This window comes from Sinocyclocheilus anshuiensis, unplaced genomic scaffold (assembly GCF_001515605.1).
Source record: "Sinocyclocheilus anshuiensis isolate Anshui unplaced genomic scaffold, SAMN03320099.WGS_v1.1 scaffold2872, whole genome shotgun sequence".
In the NCBI taxonomy this organism is placed as follows: Eukaryota; Metazoa; Chordata; class Actinopteri; order Cypriniformes; family Cyprinidae; genus Sinocyclocheilus; species Sinocyclocheilus anshuiensis.
Genome location: NW_015560619.1, coordinates 72,508 through 83,698, shown reverse-complemented (window position 1 = coordinate 83,698; position 11,191 = coordinate 72,508). Strand labels below are relative to the sequence as shown.

Here is an 11,191-nt window from a genome sequence, read left to right as displayed (position 1 = left end):
TGTACTGACTCAATGGCTGCGCTCACTAGCCTACTAAGTGGTAAATCTGAAGCTCGGCAAGACTTAGTATTTGAAGTTTTACAAAGTTTGTTTAGAATAAGGCAGTTAAGGATAGAGGTACGATTCCTCTGGGTGCCTGCACATGTGGGTGTGGATGGAAATGAGGAAGTAGACTTGCTAGCAAAGAAAGCATTAAATCATACACAAATAGAAATTAAGTTAGCTTTAAGTAAAGCTGAATTCAAGAGAGTGATATCATTTGAAGTAAGTAAGAAATGGCAAAAGTTATGGAATAATGGGTCTAAAGGAAGACATCTTTTCCAGATTCAGGAGTGTGTTGGAAATGAGAGGAAAAGATACGGAAATAGGAAGAAAGATGTCATCTTATCAAGACTAAGAATCGGACATACAGCATTAAACTATAGTCTTTATAAAATAGGTAAGCATGAATCGGGAAAGTGTGACAATGTGGAGAATTAGAAACAGTGAAACATATTATTGTTGAGTGTTCTGCATATGAAAGGGAGAGATTTCAATTAATTCAAGAATTAGGATGGCTGGGAGTTGATAATATTTCTTTAAAAGTATTGTTAGGAAATGGGTCGAGGCAATCAAGAGTGCAAGAAAATATGTTTAAATACCTGAAAAACACAGGAACAATAGATAGAATCTAGTTTTTTTTTTCTTTTTTTTTCTTTTCTTTTTTTTTCCTCCTTTCTTTCCCTTCTGTATTTCTTTCTTCCAAATTATTCACACTCCACACTCCAGATCAGTAGGTGGCGGTAATGCACCTCTTCCGCTGGTTTGCCAAACCGCCATAAAACACCAGAAGAAGAAGAAGGAACGTATCTTTCATCGAGGACGAGTTCTAAAGTTAAAATTACTCTATTTTTTAAACTTAATTAGTGTTTTTAAATTCATTCTGATTTGTAGTGTTTCCTGCATAGTGAGCAATGGGGAAGAGATATTACTGCGACTACTGTGACCGCAGTTTTCAAGACAACCTGCACAACAGAAAGAAGCACCTAAACGGCGTCCAGCATCACCGGGCTAAAAAATCCTGGTTTGACAACTTCAGAGGTACTCACAGAAAACTTCACAAAGCAGTAGGAGGCTACAAAACAATTCATTGGAAATGAATCACTTTTTTTATTTTTTTATTTTCAGACGCTGCCACATTTTTAAATGAAGAGCGGACAAAGGAGCCCTGCAGAAAGTTTCTCCAGACAGGTGAGAAAATTGACAGAGGAAGCCACACCGCTGTGTAGTAAGTTTTCTACTGTGAATCTGATAAGTTTGCTTTGTCCTCTTACTGTCTTCCAGGACAATGTATATTTGGTACAAGCTGTCGTTTTTCACACATGTCTGAGAGACATATGAAGATGTTGGAGCAAAGTAGACTTGCTAGCAAAGAAAGCATTAAATCATACACAAATAGAAATTAAGTTAGCTTTAAGTAAAGCTGAATTCAAGAGAGTGATATCATATGTCATAAGTAAGAAGTGGCAAAAGTTATGGAATAATGGGTCTAAAGGAAGACATCTTTTCCAGATTCAGGAGTGTGTTGGAAATGAGAGGAAAAGATACGGAAATAGGAAGAAAGATGTCATCTTATCAAGACTAAGAATCGGACATACAGCATTAAACTATAGTCTTTATAAAATAGGTAAGCATGAATCGGGAAAGTGTGACAAATGTGGAGAATTAGAAACAGTGAAACATATTATTGTTGAGTGTTCTGCATATGAAAGGGAGAGATTTCAATTAATTCAAGAATTAGGATGGCTGGGAGTTGATAATATTTCTTTAAAAGTATTGTTAGGAAATGGGTCGAGGCAATCAAGAGTGCAAGAAAATATGTTTAAATACCTGAAAAACACAGGAACAATAGATAGAATCTAGTTTTTTTTTTCTTTTTTTTTCTTTTCTTTTTTTTTCCTCCTTTCTTTCCCTTCTGTATTTCTTTCTTCCAAATTATTCACACTCCACACTCCAGATCAGTAGGTGGCGGTAATGCACCTCTTCCGCTGGTTTGCCAAACCGCCATAAAACACCAGAAGAAGAAGAAGAAGAAGGAACGTATCTTTCATCGAGGACGAGTTCTAAAGTTAAAATTACTCTAGTTTTTAAACTTAATTAGTGTTTTTAAATTCATTCTGATTTGTAGTGTTTCCTGCATAGTGAGCAATGGGGAAGAGATATTACTGCGACTACTGTGACCGCAGTTTTCAAGACAACCTGCACAACAGAAAGAAGCACCTAAACGGCGTCCAGCATCACCGGGCTAAAAAATCCTGGTTTGACAACTTCAGAGGTACTCACAGAAAACTTCACAAAGCAGTAGGAGGCTACAAAACAATTCATTGGAAATGAATCACTTTTTTTATTTTTTTATTTTCAGACGCTGCCACATTTTTAAATGAAGAGCGGACAAAGGAGCCCTGCAGAAAGTTTCTCCAGACAGGTGAGAAAATTGACAGAGGAAGCCACACCGCTGTGTAGTAAGTTTTCTACTGTGAATCTGATAAGTTTGCTTTGTCCTCTTACTGTCTTCCAGGACAATGTATATTTGGTACAAGCTGTCGTTTTTCACACATGTCTGAGAGACATATGAAGATGCTGGAGCAAAAGATTGATGGTGAGGTGCTACAGAAGTCAGCAGCAGCTTTCTTGGACCTTCATCTTATGATGTCTTTGAGATGTGTCATTGATCTTTAAGTCATAGTTTACTGAGGAGGCAAGCTGTTGTCTTACACTTAGACATTTTCACAGTCTGTTAAACTGAGTAGCAATTGTGGCAATTTCCTGTCAGATGAAAAGCGGAAGAAGGAAGACCCTGACCAAGATGGATCATCTACTGAGCGCAGCATTGATGAATGGCTCACCAGAAGAGAGAAGAAACTGGCTGCTTTGACATCAGGAAGGTACTAAATGTGGGATACTGCACAGAATGATGATTTGAAAAGGCTGGAATGTTTCCAACAAGTATTTCATTCACTAAGATGGGTTTAGTTCTTAATTACTTTGACTTTGATGTTGACAAATGATCACTTTTCTTACTTGCTTAGTTGGAACTCACAATTCACACTCTAACATGAAGGATGATGCTCGTGTTACCCATTGTTTGGGATTTAGTATTATACTGATTGCAGAAACACTTTATTTTGTCTAAAACAATCAATTTTGTTACGACTGAGCATGTTGCTGAACTTAATGGATGAAGGATTCCAGCTGCTTAGGTGCAAGTGTGTTTCAGAGCATTCAAAATGCATGAAAAATCTTGTTTTAGAGGTCACCCTGACGCACATTAAAATTAGATGCCTGCAGCCTACAGCTGTGTCATTTGCATAATTATCTGCATATAGGTTCCAGTGGTAGAGAAAACACACATATGCTCTTGAGCTCAGCAGTCACCTGTAACTCTTTTTATTTTCAGAGTTTTAAAGATGGAAGAGGAAGAATGTGCTGAAAACATTGAGATACCTCCATATTTGCTGTCTATTCCAGATCTTCCTCCATCTCTTCATCCTCCACCAACTGGTGGTTGGAGAGTGACGCTACACAATGAATGGGGTTGAAATGTAATTTATAAAAGTTATTTATAATTATTCCTTTTTTTCCTTCAAGAACATGCTGCTAACTATTATCATTACAAAGCCCTTGTATGCAATTCCTTAAAGGAATAATTCACACAAAAATAAAACAAAAATTCCTCACCCTCAGGCTGTCCAAGATCATTTTGTTTGTTCCTTGTAATGCTAAATTTCTCCAAATCTATTACATTGCTTAGCAATAGATCCTCTGCAGTGAATAAGTGTCGATCCATTAGTAAGCAGCAAGTGATGTAATGCTAAATTTCTCCAAATCTGTTCAGATGAAGAAACAAGCTCATCTACATCTTGGATGGCCTGAGGGTGAGTGAATTTTCAGCTAATTTTCCTTTCTGGGTGAACTGTTTCTTGGAGGGAGAACAGTGTGTATATTTGTATCATGTTTTGCAAGAATAAACAAGTTTACATTGTGGACAGGTTTATTTTGAATATTGTGGACATAATTTCATAATGTGGGGCTGTAATTTGTGTGTCCGGAAAAGAACACAATGTTATTTAACTTTAAAAGTTAGGCGTTAACATAATTGATTGCTTTTATTTGCTGTCTATCATGAAGTTGACAGTGTTCCCAAGCTGAACGTTACACTATGGAGAGAGTTATTGTTTTTGTCTGCCTTCTGTGTCAGTGGTTTAGATTGAAATTCAGATGAGGGAAGTGTTTTCAATTTAGTCTTGATTGCTTGTTGCAGGGAGGTTTTGTACTGCTATCTTGCATGGCCTTGGTGAATTCCTCTTGTCTGCACTGATGAATGTTACACTTGATTGGGATGCATTACGTTTACAAGCCTGGTGATGAACGGTCTTATTGGCTAGGCATTAGAGAAAAGATAGTATTAGTAGTCTAAAACCTTGTTTCACTGCTAAATACTTTTTGTTGGTCTAGTTGAGATTATTTACTTAATACTAGCACCAGTATATAAAGCTCATGGAATAATAATAATAAAAAAAATGTTAGCAGACCCATTCCACCGAAGCATTTTATATGCATACTCGTGTGGAAATATGACCAAATAAATTAAGCTAAACCAGCATCCTTTTTTAAAGTGCTGCATACTATAGTAATGTGTGTAATGTAATACAAACAAAATGACAATGAGAAAGACCAAAGAAGAAGCACCACTGTTTTAATTCATTTGTTCACATGGTGCAATTAAATGTAACATCAGCACATGTTGGCACATCATAGATTCAAGGTTGTTTTCTAGGGCTATATTGATGCAATATAAAGTTACATACATCAGTTAGATATATTACTGTTACATCACTACATTAATATAATCAAGTGAGCTAATTTATAACTGCCAACGTGTATCAGCCATTATGTAGTTGGGTGTAATAGATGTAATTTAAGTAAATGTGCTGTAATATTTCCATGTGGAATAAGATTAATTAATATGAAGTAATATTGGAAAAATAAAAAAATAAAACTATTTTTTATATAATCCTAGGACTTTTACCCATTACTCTGAAAAAAAAAAAAACATATTGCAGTGTTAAATAATAATACCCCTATTATTGTGTAAAAACGATTTGCACAGCAGATCACATGCTTGAGCTTTGGAAATTGCGAGCGTGATATGTTTCTAATGTCCTGAAATCAGTATATCTCAATTTGTATATGTATAGATATATAAATCGTAACTTTAAATCACAGTCATCAAATAAGCATAGATTGCATATTTTAACAACAGAGGCTGACCTTGACACCACACAATACAACATGTCAGAAAATTACAAATGCATGCAACTGCAAAGAAACAGGTTTTCATCATTGCTTATATATTTTGCGCAAAGGTTGTCTTGTCATGTCAGCTATTCAGACTTCAGAGATTACAAGTCAGAATGTCTTGAGTTTGCGAACTACAAACTTTCTGTAAAGTAGAATAGTAATAATATTACTCTGGAAAAAAGTCTTAAGTTGTATATTGATATTGTTTCACTCTATAGCCTCATAAAACCAATGCAACACTATCATTACAATCATATGCAGTTGCAGATTCATTTAAATAATCAGTCATAACAGACTTAACTTACATTATTTTTTTTTCCAAATTAAGTAAAAGAAATTTTAATGAACAACTTATATGTATCAGTTAAGTGTCATCTGTGATATAGCACAAACGTGAATTAAATACTGAGAAAGTGCACAAAAATATACAATTTGGACTTCAAACCTAAGACACAGAACAACACCATCCAATTTACTGTTTAGGCACTGAGATGACTGACAAATGCATAAATTACAGATAGATGCTGGATGCATACATTTATTTCAGAGTATGCATACGCCAAATATTGCTTGTTACAATTAACTCGCACCAAATTTAAAGCTATTAAGTTAACTTAAAAATAATACTTTTGAATAACTTGCACTGGTTCATTCCCTTTGAGTTACGCTATGAATGCATAAACTTAAAGCAACTGTATGTAGTTTTGTGTGTTTTTGCAACTTTGGAGCCCCATGCAGTTAAGCGAGTGGAATTCGTAATTACCCTGGAAAGCAGTACACGTGCATACTGCCGTAATGCAATCCGCCCTTTTCGCAGAAATTCGTACCCGCTCATTCTCCCACAACAGACATTTGAGGGGAGAGTTTGAACCAATCAGACCATTTGGGCGAATTATTTTGAAACCGATATTTCAAGGTAAAAAAAAAAAAAAATAAAAATACATAGTTGCTTCAAAAGCTAACTTAAACTTAACCTGTAATTTTCACGTACAATGAGAGCACATTAATGTCATGACTTAAAAATAAAAAATGGACCATTATACAGATCACAACACCCCAGAACAATGAAATCCACAAGTTCTTAAAAGAAAATGATAATATTGATACAGACTGATTACTCATTGACAACATTGATGTTATCAAAATGCTAGGAAACACCTCATGCAAACATGTATTAACACTCAGAACAGTTATATTGCAAGATATCAACAAAAACATTTAGTCTCACGTGGCACACTATACGAATAGCCTGTAATATTCAGTCATTTTTCACAACACTTTTTTCTCACACAACCAGCAGACAATTTAATAAAAGACCTGTCGACAAACAATCCTGAGAGTCAAGACGGGAAGAAATACTGTTTTTGCAAGTTAACAAAAGACAATTGCACAGGTTAGGTTCAGTAACACTTTGTATTGTCACCAAATTTATACTCTATTTTCCATCACAGTTTATTACTGGTAGATTTCTAGTACATTCATTTTCTTTTTAAATTGCTCTAAGCCTAACTACTCATGGTGACTTAATGTTTAGAAATTTGTTTATTTCCTCTTTATATTCTGTATCCATTCATCCATCAAACCGGTGATGTTTGACACCATGTTGGTAAAATAAATCTAGGTTCTACTGGATCTAAAATTGCGTAAGGTCACACGTTGTTACAAAATGGGGAAGTAGTTTTGTCAATGTCATTGTGTCATGTTATATAATGACACGATATTGATATAAAGTGAATTACAACTATACAATACTTTTAAGTATGATGTGCTACATTATAATAGATGTCTACTTTGTAACATAAGCCAAAGAAAAAATTTAATATTTCTTGAGGACAATGATCATTAATATAGGATAATGATAATAACACTTTTAAACTGTTAAGTAAAGTGTGTCTTTACCTTGAGTTTGTAGTAGAATGAAAGTGCAGCCTTTGGTGTTTCTGTAAAACTGGTCATTAGAAACTAGTGAAATTAGTAGACTTTTTTTTGCATGTTTACCTTGTTTCCTTTTGTCAGTCATTCATTGTCTTAGAAACAGAACTGTTTATTTCATTCCTCTTCGAAGCATCTGATTGGCTGCGATGAGCATGACGCTGATGATGAATGCAAAGGCGAAGGCACAAATCAAGCTCTTGCGCACACAGGTGTGCTTGACTTGTTGCATGGGACTTGCTTTGAGGACAAGTTGAAGAAAATGGAAGAGAAAGGTTATTATACATAATACTGGATTTTTCCACCAGACATATATTTATACAACATCAGTCCTCAAATCTGATTGGTCAGGCAGTGTTAAAAGAGTCCAACAACTCTAGTACTTTTCACTGTTTGTATCACTTCATTTGTCTGTATTTATGCATTTCAGTGTGTTCTTTATTAGCAGAGACTTTTCATTGACTCTTTCTGCAGGTTACATAGTTTCACCAGTAGGTGGCAATAAGTGAGTGAGTCATTGAATCACTCATTCAAACAAGTCACACAAAAGCACTGATTCAATTCATTCTAAAACTTTGATTCATTCAGGAACAAAACAAGTGACTTTACGGTCTTTATGGGTGAGTAATTAAATAATCTACTTAATAATGAATGAATGAATGAATCAATCAAAAAACGCTAGTAAATTTAGAAACCAAACACAGCTACGGTGTGTTGCTCAGGGTTGCCACAGTCCTGTTGTGGATTCGTTTGTTAATATTTTAATTAGCGTTGCAAAACAGATAACTGCAAATATTGTGTCTAAAATGTAAATGACTCAGTATTAACTATTTTTAATATTAAGATTTCCAGCTGCTGCAGCTGATAAAACAACACTTGTGGTTGTGTGATATTGCGTACTTTTTTTTGTTTTGTTTTTGGAAAGACAAACTTTTCATCTCTTAAGTTTCCCTTCAAGTGTGTATTGTTTTTTTTTTGCTTCAATTAGATACAATATGTGTATAAGCTTCTTATGAAAAGGAATAAAAACTTGCCAGTGGCTGGTATTCAGTAAAAATATATTTTCTACCAAAGAGTACGAGGTGTTCAAGTGCTCATCGGTATTACAGATACATTCCCCACTGTCCTGCTTCAAACAGATTCATGAGCTCCTTTATTTCCCCAGGACTATCAACAGAATATGTTTCAGCTAATAATAGACCGTTTTTCTACACTGCAGCAATAACCTCTGTGTCTTGGGTTTTTAATGGAGTTGACAGACAATTTTGATTGACACGATAATGCCCAGACACTTCATAATGATACGGATGCGTGGGCACACACAGGGAGCGAATATGCTAGAGACAAACATCCAAGGTCAATGTATCATGTTTGCCGCAATTTTGTTATTTTTTGCTTTGCTTTTGAGAATTGTTAGCGTATGAAGCCTTACTGTCAATATCTACTTGGCACTCGGGGCTGTTCAAGTGACTCTCCTCAGTCATGATGATGTTCTCGATGTCTTTCATAGTCAAATGGTCACAGAAGGTGTCATACAGGAGTCTCTTCAGCTCATCCACAGTCAGCTTTTGCATGTCACACTAATGACACAAGGAGAATAAAATTGACCTTTTCATTAAAGGAGCAATGTTCAAATTAATATATCCCTGTAAATGATGAAATAACTGCTAGAAATGATCAGCGGCCAATGCACAGATGAGTTATACTAAATAGCACATTTAAGAGAATATTGCCTTCTAATGGACTGAAATGGCGCTTTTGACATTAATTTTAATTCAATGCTATTACTACCAAAGAAATGTCAGCAAGTTAATTGCAGAGTGTGAATAATGTATGAATAATCTTCTTTTCCACCAGTAATCACAGGGAGTCACAGAAAAAAGGGACAAAGTAAAGCTGAAGCCAGACAGAACTAATCATTGAGACGATGGGGGGAAATAATTGAGATTATTTCAAAGAAAACCTCCACACCTTCCAGAATACGGAGTCAAACTCAGCTCCATGGAATCTGTCAGGCATACCAGCTGAAGACAATTTTGGTCCGAGAAGTGCTACGAACTCTTCAAAGTCAACCTGACCGTCACCTGCGAAATAAAAGATACACAAACACAGGCCAGCTTCACTGTAACCTTTTCTTGAAGGAGATTGTAATCTTACGCTGATCCAGCAGAACAGCCAGACTCTAATCTTTTGATTCGTTATCAGAAACATCAGTCCTTTGTTCAATGATTCACAATAACCATTACAATACTGAATTGTTTTGCTGTTGCAGGTGTTTTGTATTGAATTTGCAATTCCACCATGCCTCTCTGATAAATGCTCCCTTAGCAAGGTTTAAATCATGCAATCAAAACAAGACAAATTAATAGTGCTATAGAGAATATCACACAATTATCAGCGTACGTTATGTTATAAAATACACAGAGCATGTTTGTCCAAAGATATGAATGTTTCTGTAGTTTTTGCGAGGGCTGATATACCATTCATGTCCAGTCTCTGAATGATCACCTCCAGCTCCACTTCATTTGGCATGTAACCAAGAGACCGCATGGCCACTCCTAGCTCCTGTTTTGAGATGAACCCGTTCCCATCACGGTCAAACACCTTAAAGGCTTCACGGATTTCTGCAGATGTGCCAGATACATCGCCATGTCACAACAAACAATGACACAACATTTTAATGTTAAACATGACAACATTATCTATATCAGTATGCTTGATTGGAAAGTTGGACCACTTTGAGACTTCCAATTAATCAGAGTGAGTAAAATTAGGATAAATACGTGCTATGATTGATTGCCCTTTAAATATCAGGAGACAATCAAATAAAACATTATTAATCACTATCGCCACAGATAACGTCTCCCTGCAACTCACAATGAAATATCACTTACCCTCCACTTCATCCTCGGGGAGGCTGACGGGAGTCTTGTAGGAGAGGATATCTGGAATTGAGCAAAGTCCCCTGTACATGAACCTGGAAGTCACAGCACGCACTGGCATTTCTGCGAGGGCAAACTAACGATTGTGTCCTGATCTTCATAAAGCACCTGTAGTTCGGCCGCTGCAACTTTACTACAGAGCGCTTACTGGTAGCTCAAAGCCAACAATCAAAACGCGTGTCTGATTCGTCTCCATCCTGTCTTATTGTGGTCCAGGTGCGATTAGTCACTCTGCACGCTCATGCAGGAATGATCATTAATTCGATCGATTGCGGATTGCTTTGCATCAGGTGCAAAAACTATTGCCATATGATTTCACGAATTCAAACATTCAAGTATTGCCATTCAGACGGAGCTTGTATGGTACAGGTACGTGTATATTGCTGGAAATGTCCCCGTGTTCTGTACATCTTCAACGGGGTTTGAAGAATAAACGTAGAGCATCCCAACGCCTGTTCGAAGACAACGTGCCGTAAGCTCTCCTTGAGATTACGGTGGTTCCATTAGTTTATATTCACCGGGTACAGATGTGCACGATGTTCACAGAAACCTCCGTTCGAGCGCAAAAAAAAACCCACTGAATTGTGTCACATTATACTAATGCGCATTACCTCCTGGGCATCACCGCCTCCCTCACGCGCTTGATGAAATCCTACAGGTAGTCGAACGGTCTCGAGTTGTACAAATCAGAATATGCTGAAGCATTCCAATCACCGAGATTTCTAACATTTTAATTATTTTTGTCCATTAGGTACATCGGAGAAAATGTGGCATGCTCTTAAGTAAACGACAAACCACACGAGAAACATAGATCCTCCGTTACAGAACGTCAAATAACGTGTGCATTTACTAGAAATGACTGATGATAATTGATTTGCGCAAACTCGAGATGCTAATCAGAAATCCAAGAAAGCTGTGCTCCGCTGCGTCCTCAGTGAGGTCTGATCCACGAATGCGCGATCGCCTGATGCGTGTCC

General features: G+C 36.5%; 2 protein-coding genes across 3 annotated transcripts; one reads left to right on the top strand and one right to left on the bottom strand.

Annotated features, from left to right (window-relative positions):
* Window positions 1–2,012: 2,012 nt before the first annotated feature.
* zmat5 (zinc finger, matrin-type 5) lies at window positions 2,013–3,899 on the top strand. Of its 2 annotated transcripts, XM_016478235.1 has the most exons (6): window positions 2,013–2,107; window positions 2,182–2,314; window positions 2,402–2,464; window positions 2,558–2,638; window positions 2,813–2,924; window positions 3,437–3,899. In XM_016478235.1, the coding sequence occupies exons 2-6, from the start codon at window positions 2,188–2,190 to the stop codon at window positions 3,576–3,578; spliced, it is 525 nt and encodes a 174-aa protein (XP_016333721.1). In that variant the 5' UTR covers window positions 2,013–2,107; window positions 2,182–2,187; the 3' UTR covers window positions 3,579–3,899. The 2 variants fall into 2 exon arrangements, with proteins under 2 accessions (XP_016333721.1, XP_016333720.1); XM_016478234.1 differs by lacking the exon at window positions 2,013–2,107 and having other exon boundaries at window positions 2,114–2,314.
* A 3,406-nt stretch (window positions 3,900–7,305) lies between these two features.
* On the bottom strand, window positions 7,306–10,654 carry LOC107681866 (calcium-binding protein 7-like). The gene is made up of 5 exons (XM_016478233.1): window positions 10,167–10,654; window positions 9,753–9,896; window positions 9,244–9,356; window positions 8,705–8,852; window positions 7,306–7,512 (listed from the first exon to the last, which is right to left on the bottom strand). The coding sequence occupies exons 1-5, from the start codon at window positions 10,273–10,275 to the stop codon at window positions 7,385–7,387; spliced, it is 642 nt and encodes a 213-aa protein (XP_016333719.1). The 5' UTR covers window positions 10,276–10,654; the 3' UTR covers window positions 7,306–7,384.
* Window positions 10,655–11,191: the final 537 nt, after the last annotated feature.

Bases quoted from the DNA above. Each gene is read 5' to 3' on its own strand.
- zmat5 (XM_016478235.1), top strand. From the start codon at position 2,188: ATGGGGAAGAGATATTACTGCGACTACTGTGACCGCAGTTTTCAAGAC. The intron at 2,315-2,401 runs GTACTCACAGAA...TTTTATTTTCAG, and splicing joins CTGGTTTGACAACTTCAGAG to ACGCTGCCACATTTTTAAAT. The intron at 2,925-3,436 runs GTACTAAATGTG...TTTTATTTTCAG, and splicing joins GCTGCTTTGACATCAGGAAG to AGTTTTAAAGATGGAAGAGG.
- LOC107681866 (XM_016478233.1), bottom strand. From the start codon at position 10,275: ATGCCAGTGCGTGCTGTGACTTCCAGGTTCATGTACAGGGGACTTTGC. The intron at 9,897-10,166 runs GTAAGTGATATT...GCACATCTGCAG, and splicing joins CCCCGAGGATGAAGTGGAGG to AAATCCGTGAAGCCTTTAAG. The intron at 9,357-9,752 runs GTATATCAGCCC...TTTATTTCGCAG, and splicing joins TCAGAGACTGGACATGAATG to GTGACGGTCAGGTTGACTTT.